Below are 17,927 nucleotides of genomic sequence, written 5' to 3' on the forward strand. Positions count from 1 at the left end.
GGAAGAGGGATGAAGATGGGAAATGGCCGACGATCGGGGGAAGGAAGTTTGTTGTGGTGGTGAGGTTACGGAGAAGAAGGCAGAAAGAAGAAAAGCAACGGCAACAGCAGCAGCAGCAACAACAACAATAATAGTAGGTGTCGCGGGGGCTCTTGTTGACAGTTGCAGGGAGGGGGGGAAGTCCGATCGATCGCGACGACGGGATGTCAGGTCAAGTCAGCTCTCCAAGGCAAGCAAGGCAAGGCAAGAAAGTCCAGGGTTTAAGCCACTCGGAAAACGTGAGACAAAGTTGGGCCCGTGGCGATGAACTTGACGGCTCACGGTTCCTAAATTCCACCCTGTGGCTGAGGCCGTGTGGAAATGTGGGAAAAAAAAGATAAACGGGTGTGAACTTCCAGTACCAGGTTAAGTATAGGGTTTCACTACAAAGATAGAAAATAGAAAGAAAAAAAAATAGATAGGTAGTAAGTAGTAGTAGTAGTAGTAGTAGTAAAAGTTAGGAAGAGAAAAGAATAAACTCTGGTTAGTTCTTCATGTTATTATTTTTTTCCTATTCAATCCATTCTGGTTCCTTACCGCCCGCGATAGTCACTCACACTCTCACTCACTCACATTCACGGTTCTTTTTCCTTCGGGCAAGCAGTCGCGGGTTCGGAATGTGATGGACTGACTGACTTAGTAACGGGATCAGGCAAAAAGTCAATCCGCACTGCTTTTCCTTTCCCCCATAATTGATGGACTGATCTCTGGATCGACCATCGGGGCAACGACACGGCCGGGAAGAATGATGCAATCAAATCTATTCTCCCTCTTCAACTAACTAGATAACTGATCTGTCTGACTGACTGACTGGACTGGGGCTTGTTCCGCACAGGGTCTCTGGTCCATCCATGGATGATCTGTTTCATCTTGCACGCACGGAGAATATTTGCCCAGAGGAACAACAGAAAACAACCCCCGAACATCAATAACTCTTCAGCCCAGGCACGCAATTCGGGCCCAACCACCCGAGATTTCCTCGCCGGAGATGCGAGATAAACTACCGTTAAACTATAACGTCGTGCTCCCTGTCTTTCGGTCCCCTCTCCTACCATCATTCTGCCGTGGTGTTGATGAATTGGCCCGATTCTCCTTCCTCTTGTGCCGGCCTTCGGGTGTCCACTTCTTGACCGTTTCCTCTCACCCTGCGTCTGCCGATAATACTAAAAAAAATTTGTGAACTAAAAAAAGGCAAAAAGGCACTAAACAGTTTGTTTCCATGGCTGCTGCTGGGATCCTCCCCCATCAAAAGTATTGACACCCACTTGGCATCCGAGATCTATGATCCCCTTAAACCCACAGCCACAGTCCCCGTGAATGACGTCTACAAAAAGGTCGAGGTCCACCCTCCCCTCCCCTCCTCCTGTCACCTGGATGAGGGGTTTGCTGGGGCGATTCTAGTGCCCCTTGCTTTTTCAACCCACTCCCATGTCTGCACCACGCTGCTTGCAGGTCATGTGCCGTCGGATCATCCGTCCATGGCTGCCTTACTAGCCTGGAGTCCTGCGATTGGGGAGACATATGCACCTAGAGAGACACCTGAAGAACCCGCGAAAAAGAAATGGGAAAGGCAACAGCTGAACAGGCCCAAACAACAGAAAAAAGTGAACACATTCCCGAGAAGTAGGGAGGACATACAGTACGGGGATCAGAAGCGAAGGGGCAAAACCACACTACGATGAAATTTCGACAGCAAGCGTGACGCCAGATGACAAATTGTGACTGCACCCTGCAGGATGGCGGGCCGGTTTACTCGGATCTCTTCGAGATACGAGGAAGAGACAGCCACCCCATAAGCATTACGCCGTACAATCCAATGCATATCGGATGCAAGACGTACGTGCTCACTGTTTGGGCCAGCAGACCGGTGAAGAATGGCGATACTGCTCCCCCGCTGCTTCCCATGGCACTGATAATGCTCAGACTGGACGTCTGCATCGAGCGCGGCAGTAGCTTGCTGAACACTACCGTGGCGCAAGGATACACTGGTCCCAGTAGCAGACCCACTACGGCCACAGCCACGGCGTCCCCGATAATGTTGGGAATGAGCCAGGTCATGAGCTGAAAGGCAACTGATCCGAGCACCAGTAGGATGACGGATAGCTTCTCCCCGACTAGGTGGGCGGGATGCGATAGGACAAACCGTCCAACGGTAATGCCAGCCCAGAATCCGGCACTAACGTACCCAACCCGTGAGGGGTCCCCATGACGATAGTTGATGAGGAACGAGACAACCCAGCCGGAAATGGAGACTTCCGCCCCTTGGTAGGCGAAGATAAACAGAGCCCCAAGTAAAGTGGGTCGACTCTTCAGTGCTTGCTTCAGAAGGTGTGTTCTGGCCGGCTGGACTGGGCCAGGCGTTTGCTGAGAAGTGGTTCGATGGAGCGCCGTCAGTAATTGTGCTGGGAGTTCCTTTTCATATTTCCGGAACGCCCAAGCGGAGAACACCATGTTGATCAGCGACATGGCCAGGTTGATACTGTAGAAGTAGGACCATCGGACCCCATGAGATGCCAATGCCGTCGCCACAAGCGGGCCTATAATGCCGCCGATGCCATAAGCACCATGAAGAGCGCCCAGAGCTGCAGTGCCGTTCACAAGGTTCGCGCAAAAGACATTATTCAGGGCTAAATTGACAGCCATGCCGAGGCCTAGCAGGAAGAAACTGGCCACAACGGCAGGGAATGGTGGCTTGCAGACGAGGATGACATAACCAGCGGTCGTCAAGCTTGTAGCCAAAGAATAGGTCTTTGACCGGCCGAGCTTTAGCTCCAGCATTTGGGTCAAAGGGGCAGCAAGAATGAACCCCACCGCATTTGTTACAAAGATCAGCGACACGATAGCATAACCGATATTGTAGTCTTTCTCCATGTAGGGGATGAGGGCTCCAGGAGCGCTGTCATTCAGTCCCCCGGCGAAGTTCATGAAGCAGGCACTCAACAGTCGCCATTTAGTCATCGGCGGACTCTGTATTGCGGGAATAGAGTCCACAGCTTCCTCTCCCGGCGAAGTGGGATGGCTTTCCAATTCCCCGGGGCTCACAGGCGTCTGTAAACCCAGTGTCTGCTGAGAGGGTATATCGGCGGTCTGTTGACTGCGTTCTCGTCGGAGACCCTCTAGTTCATGATCCGAGGGAGCATGAGGAATCCCTTGCTTATCCTTGCGCACCACCGCTGCAGGACTCGTGATTAGCGGCGGACTCTGAATGTCCACGAGAGTACCCAAGGCCGAGAACGACATTTTCAGCGGAGTATCCAGTCAGTAAAGAAATTCCTAAGAAATTTAAGTACGAAAACTGTGACGACCCTAGGAAAAAGGATTATTTCAGGGAGCTCTGGGGATCCCCGACGTGTCGGGAACATTATTAATATCAAAGGAGATAATTAGCTTCAGCGGAATATCACCCCGCAAACCCCACCAGTAAGCAAACATCAAAGAGATAGGATTCGGAAGCCAACCAGGCACATGCAAGTTTCGCGATATGATACATCCACTTCAAGTGCCGGCAGAGGTGTCCAAAACACGAGGTCAAGTGGTCTAGATGCCAGGTTTTGCCCAGACATTGTGCAGGAGACCTGACTCGCAAGCAAGGCCCTAATTCGAGGAATTCCATGGTGTACTGTGTAGCTGGCTTGAATGTCACATTTTCCATCAACCTTTCACTGAACATGAACAAGGAAGTAGGTAGCAGATAGTAGAGATCTAGATGGCGGGGATGGAGAGAGAAGAGAGAGCGAGACTGGCAAAGAAGCGGATGGGGACCCACACTCCCCACCGGGGATTTTCTACCGCCCGAATTTCTTCTTTCGAGAAAATCCTCCGCAGTCGACGGTTTTCGCATTTTGCTCGCGCATTCCTCAGTCTCCATAATACTCAATCAACGTCAGATCTTCATAACCTCCCACCGAACCGCTCGTGTTTACTTTCGATATGGTTCCTCCTCGGCGCAAGGTCCTCGCTACAGCGGAAGAGACCATGTTCCCGCCGGATGAGCTGCCTCAGGGCCATCTGATCGCCCGGGCTATCAAGGCGACCGGAAACAATATCTACTCAGTGGAACTTCCCTCGAAGGAATCTGTTTTGGTGGAGCTCCCTGCCCGCTTCCGGTCGACCATCTGGATCAAGCGGGGTTCCTACGTGGTGATCGATGCCAATGCCCTTGAGGGCCGCGACAACAAGCTCAAGGGAGAGATTGTCAACATCGTCCGTGATGAGAAAGCGTGGCGCAAAGCCCCGTTTTGGTGAGTAGATACTTCAATCGTGATGCCTGGGGCTACTACTGATCCCATTGCAGGCCAAAGGAATTCGCTAAGCAAGCTGTTGTTGTCGCGGACGACTCGGACGAAGAGGATGAGTCCAATGTCGGCAAGATGCCCTCCTCAGATGAGTCGGATGCTTGATTGGAATCTTGCTTGATGCTTCAGGCATCGGGCCTTATCGCATGGGCAATAGACTACTTAACAGAGCAGTCTTACTTGTTCACGGCTTCTCATTTATTCCTCATGGGTACAAGGCCGATTGCGATCATCGATGCACCTGTCACAGCCCGATTTCGATATCGGCTGGATGTCACTTCTATTGGATATGCTCTTTACCGCTAAGTTTCGAACGCATGGTATCAAAGGCGCTGGCGCTATTCGCAAGGACGCCGAAACTCTGGGCAGCAAGTGCGAGGACAACAACGACGGAACTGAGGTTGGTGCTGGGGAATACGTTCCAAGCCCACTCTTGCATAGCCCAGATGAGGTACAGCAAGATGGGATGAAACCCTGCGCGCCAGAGGAGGAAGGGTGTTGCCCAGGAGAGATAGGCGAAGAACTGGTAATGAAGGGACCTTGCGCACAACAAGCCAACTGCAAGAGACGATAGCATCACGGTCATGATGTAGGGTCTGGAGAGAGATACTGTGCGCTGTCGACCCGCAAGCAGATTCTGGATGAATACGGGCAAGCTAGACCCGGAGGGCCTCAACCAACCAGTGACAGCAAAGGCGCCCAGCAGCACGATGTGGATGGCCAGCAATGCCAGGGAAAACTTCTTGGACAAGAATAGTTCTTCACCAACGAACCTCCAATTGACTGTCCACTTGAACATGAACTGTCTGGTTAGCTCGAACGCCCGCGAGAGATATCCTGCGGGGTTGTTTTGTAGGAACGGTATAGCAAGTAAAACCTGTAGCTCAAGGTCAGACTAGTCTCCACGCAACTCGCCCTTGGCCAATTCTGCAGCCTCACGGGGACCTACCTGGATAAGGACGGCCAGAACCCCCAGTCTCACACTAGGACCAAGCGACAGACTAAGCACCGTGACAACGGCAATCGCCGGAGCCAACAGCAACAATGTCATCTTAATCGCAACACCAGTAGACCACACTGCGACCGCAGCCGTCCACTTCCGATTCATGAACAACAAGATGGCAACCCACATCGCCAGCGCCGCCAAGCCATCATTGAACAGACGCAGAACATAAACGCTATGAAGTCTTTTGGAAAGGACCAGCAGCGGGAGCAAATACGGCGGAGCACCCGACTGTCTATAACAGCACAGCACAACCACCAGCGTGACCAAGTAGAGCACAGCAAACAGTATCTGACCGAAGAAAATATCGCGCCCCTCATCGGTGAGATGATATAGAAACGTGTAACTGTATACATGGCCGGCCGGATAGACAAGGGGACCAGTGGATCCTTTGATGAGAGTGTAATCGCGTTCACCCGACAAATAGAGCGATATCTGTTGCATATATGTGGTCCAGTCAATTTCGGTATCTGCGAGTAACAGCAACGGGGCTAGGTTAGTGGCATTGCTTCAACTTGTCGCAAAACGGCGTGAACGGAGCTTAGCTTTAGCCTTACAGGGGACCTTCCAGATGATCAGCGCGCAGAGAAAAGCGTCGCCCAGGACCAGAAGCGGTGCCATCCATTTTGTGTGTCGGGGATTGAGACAGAGATCGCGAATTAGGCGCATCCAGTCCATCTTGTGTGTGGTTGTTGATCCAAACTACATTCTTCTACAGCTGTAGATGTCGGGTGGCCTCTTCGTGCCGAAGAGCCAATGAGAGCTGCCCCGTTTGGGATTAGCGTTCGTGGACACACACAAGTCCGCGCGGCCGCATGTTTGCAGAACAGGTGAGTTCGTTACCATAATTTGAGGCGAATTGTACATCAATTGTGATTTGTATTTCATCGCGTATGCATAATCATATAGTAGACAGTAGTTGTAGGTACACTATCGATACAAAGATGGGTATATTGCTGCCATGGGTCAGATTTTGTGCCCGGCCGAAACTTTCCGAAGCCAACATCCGTCGAAGCCAACACGGCTGCTTCATGGCTTAATTCATGGTTTGATCCATAATTCCTTCACGCTGTACATGCTCAAGGCCAAGATGAGCCTTAATTGAGTCCTCCCCGCTTTCCTTTTGTCCGCTACCGACCCTCCCCAACCCGTTGTGACTGTGTCGTCGTCGATGTCGGCATATCTCCACTACTCGTAAAACCCAGCAATTCGCCCAGAATTCCTCGCGGCTTGGGAACTGGACACTCGTGACCTGCCTTGGCCAATCTCTGTGCTTCTTCTTCTAATTGTAGAAACGTAGACACCTCATCAGCAGCCGGCTGCGTCTGGGCGAGCGGATTGCCATCCTGGCTGAGAAGTTCTTCGTCTTTCCGACGTCTTCTGCGAATTCTCTGAATTGGTTGCCCATCTGCCGACATTATCATCTCGGAATCGGCGAATGTGCGACGCGGGGCGGGACAGGGAAAGACATGTGGTAGGCCGACAACGACCAAGGAAGCCAGGAGCGTCCCGGCGAAGAGGGAGGACGTTGACCGTGACCGGGGATGTAGATGCGGCGGCATGTTGAAAGATGGATGTGATCAATTGAGGAGTAAGGGGAATTATTATGCGGAGCGGAGGGTGACGGTGACAATGATGATGCGTTGACTAGGTCGGGGGCATCGGTCAGTTTCAGTGCATAACAACCATTGAAAAGAAAGGGCCAGTCAAACCTTGTAGCGACGAGAGCACAAAGGATTAAAGACAGGCAAGGCAGGAGGCCCCAATCACGGTATGGCCTCACCAATGGATAGCGGGGGGGCGCGATAGAAGGACCACCGGGGAAGCCGGGGAGGGGAGAGAAGTTATGATGGGGAGACTGGAAAGGGAACCGAACTGAGGCAGCAAATTCAGGCTACAAACTTCCCGAACTGGATGAATTCGGTCTAGTCTTGGCGATCAGATCTAATCTTATCTTTACTGCATATGATTGGCCATCAGGGACAGCGGCGAGGTGCAAACTGGAAACTGAAGGGACTCAAACCGCCTGAGCTGCCATCGCCCACCTCTCTCACCTCTGCCTCCACTCTTCTGCCCCCTCCCCTCCCTCCTCCCATCTCGCCCGTTCTCGCTCTGCCTCAGTCGAGCACTGCATTAGACGAGAAAATGAGCGTTCTGTTTTCCTGCGCTTAGCGGTTTCCTCCTTCATCCATCTTGCGCCCCTCCCCATCGGCATTGACTCAAGTGCCTCCTCCATTCTTCTGCCGTCAGGACCCACCCTCCCTGCTCCCTGCTCCAACTCAGCTGCTCATTCCGATTATCTCCTGCTGCGCTCGAGCACCATGAGCGACCTTGACCGGTATTCCCTCCCTTCCCGCCCCTCGTACCCTCTCCCCCTGAGACCACGATAAGCTAACATCCCACTTTTTGTCGCGTAGGGCTATCGCGCAATTACGCGCTTGTCGGTTGATACCCGAAGCCCAGGTCCGCGAACTTTGCTACAAGGCGCGCGAGCTCCTAATCGAAGAAGGAAATGTAGTCTCCGTCGACGCGCCCGTGACAATCTGCGGCGATATCCATGGCCAGTTCCATGACTTGATGGAACTGTTCCGCGTGGGCGGCGACGTCCCGGACACCAACTACCTATTCATGGGCGATTTCGTCGATCGCGGATTCTACTCCCTCGAATCTTTCCTCCTCCTTCTCTGCCTCAAAGTCCGATACCCCGATCGCATCACCTTGATACGTGGCAATCACGAATCGCGCCAAATCACCACCGTCTACGGCTTCTACGATGAGTGCATCCGCAAATACGGCAGCGCCAACGTCTGGCGATACTGCTGCGAGGTCTTCGACTACCTTGCGCTTGGGGCCCTCGTCTTGGGCGCCAGCTCAGAGCTCGAACCCACCGGCCCCAGCATGGATACCACCCAATCCACCATGCCGATCGATGACGAACTCGAGACCGAAATCCTCAACTCCAGAGGCGAAGTCACCATGAGCACCTATCGCCCCCGCCCACAACCCTCCTCCGACCCATCATCCATCTCCCCACCCCGCGACATATCCGCCACATCCAACCAAGCCCCCTTCCGCTCCGGCGCAGCCGGCACAAGCGCCTCCGGCGACGCCGGCGGGAGCTACGGCAGCCGCACCGGAGCCGTGCTCTGCGTGCACGGCGGCCTCTCCCCGGCCATCGACACAGTCGACAAGATCCGCCTGATTGACCGAAAACAGGAAGTGCCACACGAAGGCGCCATGTGCGACCTGCTCTGGTCCGACCCCGACGAAATCGACGGCTGGGGTCTGAGTCCCCGCGGCGCGGGGTTCCTCTTCGGCGGCGACATCGTCAAACGCTTCAACTACCGGAACGACCTATCACTGATCGCGCGCGCGCATCAACTCGTCATGGAAGGTTACAAGGAGATGTTCGACGGCGGGATCGTAACAGTCTGGTCCGCCCCCAACTACTGCTACCGGTGCGGCAACGTCGCCGCTATCCTGGAACTAGGCGAAGATACAAGCAACGGTGGCACCGTCGCCAGAAGCAATGGCGATTATGGAAGGAGTAACGGGATCATGGGATCGACCAATAAACCAGCCGTCCGCAGTCCCGGGAGACGGTATAGGGTGTTTGAGGCCGCGGCGCAGGATACTAGAGGCATGCCTGCTAAGAAGCCTGTTGCTGATTATTTCCTGTGATACCATTTGCCGTATGAACGAATGCATTTTTTTTCATCCCGTTTATTCTATCTACATCTGTTCTGCCTGTGCCTCTGCGTCTGCGCCTCCTATGCCTGCGTCCCAGCCGTCCTCCCATCCTCCCTCATATCCTCGCATCTTCTATCCATTTATATAGGCCGGCCTGTGCAATGAACATGACTTGTCTTCCCCTTGACTTCTTTTCGTTATCATCTTCTCAACTACGATGTTCAGTCGTAAATGTATCGTGTTTGTTGGCTGGGACCGCCGTTTACTGGAGACTTAACATGATGATACATGCATGCTTTCCTGCATTTCACATACAGATTTGAAGCTTTCAACTTTCTTGATCTCTTTCTTCCTATGTACTGTTGTGTTGTGTTTCTTTATTTCGGGCAAATGAACGACGGACGGGCTTTGTATGTGTGTGTGTATATGTGCATCATCCATGACTGCTAGCATTTGGGTCACGATTGCCTTTTGTTACTGTTTGTTTGTATCTTTGTGTATGATCGGGTTGACCGAATTCATTTGACTAAGGCTCTGTTTACACTTTACACTTACTCTGGTTTAGGTAGTTCATGGGTAGGTTTGTATATTTCGGGTTTTCATGGTAGTTGGGTTTGGGCATCCGCGATCACTACTTGATTACCCTGCTGCCCTCCGGGGCGAGCTAGTGAGGGGTTCTTGAAATGCGAGGAGGGGAGCAGATGTTAGCGATAGGTAGGGTCAAGGCCGATCTTCTTGTAATGATTTTTTCCATTATACTGTTTGGATCAATATCTCTAATAAATCGCCCGAAAGGGTATGGTATGGTGTCCATCGTCATATGAACTATACAAAAAGCCTGAAATGGAACCCGAATGCCAGCATCCACGGATGATCCAGATATCCAAGTAAGGCGAAGCAGATAGCACAAGACAAACATTAGTTCAGGCACATATGCCAAACTTATCGTAACATCGTAATTATTTTTTCTTTATCTTAAGGCACCGCGGGGTGCAACTTGCGTGGCCAAGGACTGCACCGGCATTATCACCTTTTGATTGTCCCAGCAATCACACGCCACTGTAGCCAGACATTCCTGGATGCTGCTCTGGATTAGCACTCCCTGGAGGGGCTCCAACCCCAAACCTCATCGTTGGGGTTGGTCGAGAGCTATTCTCGGCTCCCGATGTCTGCCCAACGTTGGCGTAATGGTTTCCGAACCGCATGTCGGGTTCTCTCCCAGTCATACCAGGGTTCCATCCTGGCACCCAATGGTCCATTCCAAAGGTCATGGCGCTCGATTCACGAGACCACCAGTCTTGGCTCTCTTCTACAAGATTTTCCGGCCCATCAAAGGGTGTTACAGGAGACGATGTCGTAGTTGCAGGAATATTCTGCCCAGTGGTGAATGTGCGGATCTGTTCTTCGTCCGGGGCATACCAGACCTCCTGCTGGGCCACCGGAACGGGCTGGAACTGATTATAGGCGTTGGTTACGGGCCGGAGATACGTAGGCTCAGGAAGCCGGGTAGCGCCCTGCGCAAGCTGAACGTTCAATGACCGCTGCGCTGCACGCACAGCCGACACAGAAGGTGGTATTGGAGGTCCCGTTGTGTGTGAAAATCCCATGGACCCCACCGAAGTGGGTGGCGACTGCATCACAGGACCGCCATGCTCATGTGAACCCATCGGTCTCCCGGTCTGTGGATAAAGCACACTGCTTGGATCTGCAACCGGATAATGCATGGTTGGAGCTGGCGGTGACTCCTCGGAAGGCGGAGGAGATATCGCTTGATCCCATGAGCCCCAGGATCCCCATTTGGCATGTGTTTGTTCGAAAGTGGCTGTAGCCTCTGCCGGCAGTTCGACATGCCACTTGTTGGCAGAAATCTCTAGAATCCTGAGGGTGCGACGTGCGCAGAGCCAACTCTCACCCATCTCTTCGAGATGCCGCAGGCCATGGATGACGTCTCGCTGAGCATTCTTCTCTGGAAGATTGAGAAGATGTACAGTCAACGCGGTATGGGCAATGTAGACTGCAATGTTGCATATTTGCTTAAACCCGTAGGTCCGTTTGTACATCCTCAGCAACTTTGAGATTGCAGAAGCAGCCTGTGTGCACAATTTCCGGGGAGACACATGTTGGGGAAGTGGAGAATTGACTTTGGAGTATTTGAGGAAAGGTCGATAAAGGTGTATGAGAAGGAGCTGGTAGAACATACTTTTGGTCTGTCAGTGATACAGCTTAATGCGACAGCAGCCATCACCATGAAACTTACTGCATTAGAAGTGCCTGAGGAAGCTGGCCCTCTTGTGGTCTGAGTTCCTTTGGTAGATCCTTCTTCCAGGCTTCAAGCCTTGTATGCAGATCGCTGAGTTTCTTGAGTTCTGCCTGCTTAGTGGTAGGTTTCTCCTTCGGAGTCGGGTCGTAGAAGAATACAAGCAGGTCGCCATTGATCTCACACAGGCGGAAGATCTGAGAGGCAACGGCTCGGATCCGCGACGGTTGAGTGTGCTCACGACCTACTCCCGTATCCATGTATGGGGACCATAATTCAGCTTCCTCGTTAGGCAATATATCCACTTTCGGGACGCTAATGCTAGATCCCGCCAACTGGGGCTGGCGACCGAGGTAATTAGACCAGCACCTGCGAATGTTAGAGCTCATCAAAGATCCCCTAAGAGACTGTATGGTCACGTACTTATCGAACAGAAAGCAACCCCAGAAAGTTATCCGGCGTGCATCCACTTCTTCTTCGCCCAGATCCCGCGCCCCGAGGCTGGTAGAGTCAAAGTTGAGGCCCAAATCGAAGGCCATCCGAAAGCTCATCCCGCTGTAGACCCAGCCCTTGCTCTCGCGGCCACAGCCCGCCTCGCGTACCGACAGCAGAGCCAGCGCTTGTACGGTGCATAGCTTTGCATTCGCGTGTTCATCGTTCTCGAAGAATAGCCTTTTGGCCTCTTTGAAGAAATGATCGCCCGCCGTGGCAGAATTCTCTGGATCCTCCCGAGCGCCTTCCCAGGAGCTGAAATGACACCCCAGAGCTAGCATTGCATTGACGAGCAAAGTCGAGCAATACTGGCTGGGCACCCCGCGTATATAGTCCCGATAAAATAAATCCTTAGAAAGGGTCGTGAAGAACGGGTAATGCCAGGTAAAATACATTGTCATGAGATGACTGATCAGTCTCTCATCCTGGGTAACACGGGTCCACCGTGTGACGGAATAATCACCATGGCCCTGATCCAATTCTTGGGCACCTAGAGATGATCTAAATTCATTCAGCTCTGACCCGGGAGGCAGAAAGATGAGGTTCGACGTGCCCCCAATGAACTTGCGGGAGCCGTCCAAGACAAGTTCACTCATCTTCCCCGCTAACTCCGACTCGAACTGGTCAGTCTGCGTTAGGGCTTCATCTCCGCTAGCTCCTGTGTCCTCAGGGCCCGCCGTGGAACCTCTCCCTTGGCCAAGGATCGATTGTGCGACATCTTCGAGATTATCGCAGGACCGGATCTGGCGAACCAAGTCGAATGCATCCTCCTCTTCGTAGTTTAATAAGGCTTGTATCAGCGTCAACAATGTCGTGTTTTTCGTTCTCAACGCGTCGGTATCCTTCTTATATACACCTTTCCTGCGATGGTCGGAATTCGGATCGTAGACGCCTATAATTTTGTGAGACTCGTCTTATGAAACCAGCATGAAAGGCAGTACTATACAGGCTGTATGATAGACGGAGGAACAGGCTGCGCAACTCGGTAGATTTCCATCGCACTAGACCACACCATCAGCTACAAAGAGCATGTACAGCGGTAGGGTTGGTCGTACCTTGGATTTCCTCCTGCGGCAGGCGATACACGCCGTACTGACACAACGTCTTTTCGAAGCTGGGCCATTGTCCGATTTTGTAGCTTGAGTTCTGGTCGAAGCTTTCCCTCGAGAGCCTGTCAGGGTGGGCGTGGCGTCCATCTCTTGCGACTTCTCCGCGGAGCTGTCTTCCATCGCTGTCAGGTCCACCCAGGAGTGTTCGGAGAAAGCGTCAAAACAGAGCGAAGCATGCTTCTCGAGGGGGGAAAGAGCGGGTCGGGCTGCTGGAGAGGGAACCCAGAAGGCCCCTGCACAAAATGGGTGGAGGGGAAGCGCGGGTCGAGGGTACCGGCATAAGCTCGACAGCAAGACAGCGAATCTGAGGCCGTGGTAAAGGCATTAGTTAGGCAAGCGCGCAGGAGCTAGGACGGTACTATTGGCAAAGTCGCAGAAGGAGCTAGTGCAGAGGAAGGATGGAGTGTTGCGCAATCGGCAATCGGAGGATGTCAGGAAGTCGAGAGATGATGCATGTTGGGCGACTCACAGATCAGTTCAGTCAGTCAAGCCGAGATCGAACCACAAAAAGAATTAGGCTACCCCGCGACGTGCAGGAATGGGTTGACGAAATGACCCGCAAGTGGAGGCGACGGATTGCTCTGGGTAGAAGATGGAACCGGGGAGGGGGTTTGTACGGGGTAAAGCAATGAGCATAGAATGAATGGAAACCGACGGAGGATGATAAGAAGAGATGATCTGGACGGAATGATTGGACAATGTTGAAGGGGGGGAAGTAAAAAGGAAGAGATAGATAGCGAGTCTGTGCAACTGCGCGCCGGCAGCTCGACGATCTGGCCCGGTTGGTTGGATGTTGCGGCGATAAGAAACGGTGGATGACTAATGCGCCCTTCCAGAGGTAGTAACTTTATAACTAGCAGTTAACTATGAAAGAGGGTACTGTGGAAACATGAATGTCAGTTAGGCATCGGGATATATTATAATGATGATGAACAGACCATGTTAGATACTTGGTTATCTATTAATCTTCGTCCATCTTAGAGTTCTGCGTGGAAACGACTAGTACTTCCCACGGGTGTTCATATCTGCAAGATAGTCAAGATATGCTTTCTTTTTTTTCTCTGTTCTGCCTATCCGACATATCTCATTGGAAGAAAGCATGACATCCCACTGTCGAAGGAATGATTTGGGTCGTTTCCGGTCGGCACCATCGCAGTTGTGTCACATGGCCCTCCATTCTTCATAGTACAAAGTACTGCTGGTTGGTTATTACTGAAAGAGGTTTAGTGTATGTGCCTGATCTATGAGGACGGGGATCGGCCTATCTACTATCTACTACATAGCCATAGGTTTGTTTCATCATCACTCCACGCTCTCACCAACCTGGTTTACACACATCATAGAATCCTTTCCGCTTCCAGAATTCCATGCAGCGTCTCAAGACATCGATGGTAAACGGTTTATACTGTGCCTCAGGGCAACCGGCAAGGGCACGAACAGTATTCGTGCATTCATATACTGGCGAAAACTGAGCGCATTCCCAGCGCGTCAGTTCTCCAAGCACTCGCTCCTGTAGGGCGGGCATCAGCGGCGCGAGTGAGCCTTCTGACGTGCCCGACTTGACTGCTTGCTCCACCCAGTCGCTGTAATCGATCATCCGCACGGGATACCCGGCTTCGTGGAGGAGAGTGATGGTATCCTCAACGGTCAGGGACTTGGTCCGGTCGGGAGACATAATGTGGTAGGCTTGATCAAGATTCTTGTTCTCCGATGCAATTTGGAGCACCGAGGAGCAGACAAAGTCGATCGTGCAATACTCAAATCGCATGTTAAATATGCGCGGGAAGGTCCCCATCTCGATGCACCCGACAATCCATCGCGTGATAAAGTCATCAGGGTTACTGGCGCCAGTGACGCTATCTCCAATGATAAAGCCGGGGCAGTAGATGGCGATCGGGAGGCCCTTTTCCTGCATACGGCGCACCATCGCCTCGGCGGCCCACTGGCTCTGCCCGTACCCAAGGTCGTATCGCAAGGCAGGCAGGTGGTTTATCAGTGGGCTGTCTTCGGGAATGCTTCGCCTGCCTAGAATAATACCCGATGGACCGAAGACATCGATACTCGACATGTAATGGAATGCCTTGCGGCGACCGAGCGCTGCAGCGTTCAAAACGTTCCGTGTCCCTTTGATGTTGTCGGGTGGTGTTCCCGGTAAGACTCGCAGAAGTTGACCTTGGCCGCCACGTGAAAGATCACACTGGCCCAATCAACTAGCCAATTGAATTGCGCGGGTCCAAGCCCGCCAATGTCTCCCTCCAGAACCAAGATCTTCTGGGAGAGCTCCAAGGAATCGGGAAACAAATCGTATTTCTCCATGGCCTTCTGCATTCTAGCAACGGCGCTTTGGCCGTTCCTAGCTCGAGCAAGGCACGCAATTTGCTTCACACCTGGCCTCTCAATGAGTCGGCGGAGGATATGCGCTCCCACGAATCCAGTCGCACCTGTGAGGAAAACGCGTCCTTCGGCTGCCGAATCCCAATCCGGAGCGAGTGGAATGTCATCGACAATATCAACGTCGTTCGCCCAAATACTAGTATGATCTGGGGCGTTCTTGTGTCTATCTTCCACGGGCGTTTGCCCGGTATCAAGAAGATCACACAAACTTGAGAAGCGGGAATGCGCATGTAGCTCATCCATGGTAATCAGGCGCTCCAGCCGATGTTGTATGAGAGCTATCAGAGCCGCCGCCTGAATGGACGAGGCACCTAAGAGAAAGAAATCTTGCTCGGGCGTGGGGTGGGACACTTGGAGTAGCTCCTCCCATATTCTCGCCAGAGCAGACCTCGTGTCCTTGCCGTTGGTGCTGATACATGTGCCATTAACGATCCTCCGCTTCCTTCCAGCCTCGCCTTTACGTGGGCCCTGTGCATAACTGTCCAGAAGAGCCTGGAGGTTGACCTTTCCATTGGCCGTCAAGGGAAAGGTTGTGACTAGTTCGGACCGCCTCCGAGATCATGTAGGATGGCAGGGTGTCCTGTGCGAATCGAAAAATGGCGTCTTGACTCTGCTTATTCCCGCCACTGGGTATGATATACGCGATCAAGATAGACGAGTGGAGAACCGACAAGGGTGGTCTTTGCATGACCACACACGATTCCACAAGTGGGCTCGACTCCATAATTCGCGAAATTTCCTCGAGTTCGACGAGAAATCCTTGATGCTTGACCTGTGTATCGCGACGGCCGATGTAGTCCAGGAATCCTGGTTTATCCCGTCGCCAGTGGCCAATGTCCCCAGTGCGATACAGTTCGACACTTGAACGACCAGCGACAGTCGTGCGGTCAGTTATGCCTGTGCCCTTTGTGTACCGGTGTGGAATAAGTACTTGGATAAATCCTTTCCTCATTCTCACGGCTCCGGTGGAGATAGCCAGCTGACTTTCCCGGCCCGCCAATACATATTTCGCCATGGATGCCACTTTCCTCGATAGGCTCCAGGTTATAGTCTAGCAGATAAACAATTGCTTTTCCAATGGGCTGGCCAATGCTGATGCGGTCTTCCAGGCAGTCCGGCAAGGTTACCCTGTACATGGTCGTTAGGCTAGTCTCCTCGGTAGGACCGTATCCATTCCACAGATTTTCTGGGGGTCCCTTCTCCAGGACAGATCTCACGCTCGTGGATTCACCGCCTCGCCAGCTGTTATCACATGGCGCAAAGTACGAAATGCATTGGGGGCTGTTGACGCAATTACATCGAAGAGGGCCGTTGGGATGATCATCACGCTCGCTCGGGTCTCAGTCAAGAAGGCAAGAAGACGGCTTGGGTCGGTTGCGACTCCCTTTGGCAGGACCACGATAGTCCCCCGGGCTATCAGCGTAGCCCACATTTCAAACAGACTCAAATTGAACCCAGGATTGTTGAATGCTGTCACGCGATCGGTATGTGACAGCGGAGTCATGTTGTTCTCCATTGCCAAATGGAGGATGCTGCTTGTCTGGATCTGGACAGGCTTCGGCTTTCCCGTGGAGCCCGATGTAAAAAGGATGTGACTGCGTCCATCCTCTTTCTGGTGACAGACTTTCTGAGTAACCAGGTGACTACCGTGGCGGAATAGCGCCGGTTCGAGGTGTCCCATCGGGTAAAGGTCGAAGCCTTGATACCTATTGGTAGACAAATCCTCAATGATCACTCGTCTGACGGCAACATCACGTAACAATTCACAGATCCGCTTCGGGGGCTGGTTAGGCTCGAGAGGGACGCATGTTGCACCGACGAGACGGACGGCCACTTGGGCCACCACTTGACTCAGGCCAGGGCTGAGGAGAATACCGACGGGCTCTTCCGCCTCAACCTTGTCTTTCATTTGAAGCCTGTCCGCCAGACATGTGGCACGGGCTAGCAGTTGCCCATTCGTGCGGGTTTGATACCCGTCCAGCACGGCCATAGCGTCTGGATGCTTTTGAGCATGTTGCGCCAGAATCCTCTCCATCATGGTATAGCAAACCATTATGAACTCCACTGTTCGAATTGGACTCTTTTCTTAGCGGAAACTTGGGTCCAGTTCAGCATATAGGGACGAAATCTGAACTGAGCGGCTACATGAAAATGGAGGGTTTGATGGAATATGCATTGATTGACAATCAAATGTCTCGATGCTTTCATTTGTGGTTTATTTCTGCGGGCAAACAGGAAAGCAGCAAGGCAAGTACTTATCATAAATCCACGGCACCCTCCAAACGGCATCGCCGTTCAATACGTACTCCGCTGAAGTCGCTCGGGGTTTTAATCTCCACGGCAGTCCAACATTGACCTCGCGATTCCGCGGCCAACTGCCATGTCCGGAACGACAGCGACCCGATCGCCGTCCCATGCGTGGATGCTGAGATCATCACTGGTCGCGACAAAATGATGTAGTCGACAAGAAGAATTTGTCACTGCAACTCGCCGGATCCAGCAGGTGGACGAACTTTTGACTTTCAACTCGTCACGCAGGCCGTTCTTCTGGCAATCTACTGGCCCGCGCATGCTGATCAATGAAGGTTAACTCCACAAGAGAGCAAGAGATCCGGTGCAGAGTGACAAGAAGACAGAGGCCGTCCAAA

General features: G+C 52.5%; 8 protein-coding genes across 8 annotated transcripts; 2 read left to right on the forward strand and 6 right to left on the reverse strand.

Annotated features, from left to right (window-relative positions):
* Positions 1-746: 746 nt before the first annotated feature.
* Positions 747-1,213, reverse strand: BO79DRAFT_61189 (uncharacterized protein). The gene has a single exon (XM_025689488.1). The coding sequence runs from the start codon at positions 1,095-1,097 to the stop codon at positions 813-815; it is 285 nt and encodes a 94-aa protein (XP_025534643.1). The 5' UTR covers positions 1,098-1,213; the 3' UTR covers positions 747-812.
* Positions 1,214-1,674: 461 nt separating this feature from the next.
* BO79DRAFT_61187 (putative MFS efflux transporter) lies at positions 1,675-3,341 on the reverse strand. The gene has a single exon (XM_025689487.1). The coding sequence runs from the start codon at positions 3,277-3,279 to the stop codon at positions 1,789-1,791; it is 1,491 nt and encodes a 496-aa protein (XP_025534644.1). The 5' UTR covers positions 3,280-3,341; the 3' UTR covers positions 1,675-1,788.
* Positions 3,342-3,969: 628 nt separating this feature from the next.
* On the forward strand, positions 3,970-4,439 carry BO79DRAFT_159897 (putative eukaryotic translation initiation factor eIF1a-like protein; the record flags this gene model as incomplete). Its single annotated transcript, XM_025678964.1, has 2 exons — positions 3,970-4,280; positions 4,334-4,439. The coding sequence occupies 2 exons, from the start codon at positions 3,970-3,972 to the stop codon at positions 4,437-4,439; spliced, it is 417 nt and encodes a 138-aa protein (XP_025534645.1).
* alg3 (dolichyl-P-Man:Man(5)GlcNAc(2)-PP-dolichol alpha-1,3-mannosyltransferase) lies at positions 4,173-6,015 on the reverse strand (the record flags this gene model as incomplete). The annotated part of the gene is made up of 3 exons (XM_025685066.1): positions 4,173-5,211; positions 5,284-5,828; positions 5,895-6,015. The coding sequence occupies 3 exons, from the start codon at positions 6,013-6,015 to the stop codon at positions 4,615-4,617; spliced, it is 1,263 nt and encodes a 420-aa protein (XP_025534646.1). The 3' UTR covers positions 4,173-4,614.
* Positions 6,016-6,283: 268 nt separating this feature from the next.
* On the reverse strand, positions 6,284-7,149 carry BO79DRAFT_182071 (uncharacterized protein). Its single transcript, XM_025680201.1, has 2 exons — positions 7,050-7,149; positions 6,284-6,984 (listed from the first exon to the last, which is right to left on the reverse strand). Exon 2 carries the CDS (start codon positions 6,897-6,899, stop codon positions 6,468-6,470), a length of 432 nt encoding a protein of 143 aa, XP_025534647.1. The 5' UTR covers positions 6,900-6,984; positions 7,050-7,149; the 3' UTR covers positions 6,284-6,467.
* Positions 7,150-7,658: 509 nt separating this feature from the next.
* Positions 7,659-9,018, forward strand: BO79DRAFT_232894 (serine/threonine-protein phosphatase; the record flags this gene model as incomplete). The annotated part of the gene is made up of 2 exons (XM_025684257.1): positions 7,659-7,675; positions 7,755-9,018. The coding sequence occupies 2 exons, from the start codon at positions 7,659-7,661 to the stop codon at positions 9,016-9,018; spliced, it is 1,281 nt and encodes a 426-aa protein (XP_025534648.1).
* Positions 9,019-10,697: 1,679 nt separating this feature from the next.
* On the reverse strand, positions 10,698-13,455 carry BO79DRAFT_182078 (putative C6 transcription factor (NirA); the record flags this gene model as incomplete). Its single annotated transcript, XM_025680202.1, is given in 7 exon segments — positions 10,698-11,213; positions 11,228-11,249; positions 11,285-11,653; positions 11,708-12,668; positions 12,723-12,777; positions 12,832-13,189; positions 13,355-13,455. Coding segments are annotated over 6 exon segments (2,097 nt in total), but the record flags the coding sequence as incomplete, so codon positions are not given.
* Positions 13,456-14,106: 651 nt separating this feature from the next.
* Positions 14,107-17,314, reverse strand: BO79DRAFT_240846 (non-ribosomal peptide synthetase; the record flags this gene model as incomplete). Its single annotated transcript, XM_025685067.1, has 4 exons — positions 14,107-15,009; positions 15,084-15,829; positions 15,978-16,316; positions 16,497-17,314. The coding sequence occupies 4 exons, from the start codon at positions 17,312-17,314 to the stop codon at positions 14,201-14,203; spliced, it is 2,712 nt and encodes a 903-aa protein (XP_025534650.1). The 3' UTR covers positions 14,107-14,200.
* Between the last annotated feature and the right edge of the window lie 613 nt (positions 17,315-17,927).

This window comes from Aspergillus costaricaensis, assembly GCF_003184835.1.
Source record: "Aspergillus costaricaensis CBS 115574 unplaced genomic scaffold BO79scaffold_48, whole genome shotgun sequence".
Classification (NCBI taxonomy): domain Eukaryota; kingdom Fungi; phylum Ascomycota; class Eurotiomycetes; order Eurotiales; family Aspergillaceae; genus Aspergillus; species Aspergillus costaricensis.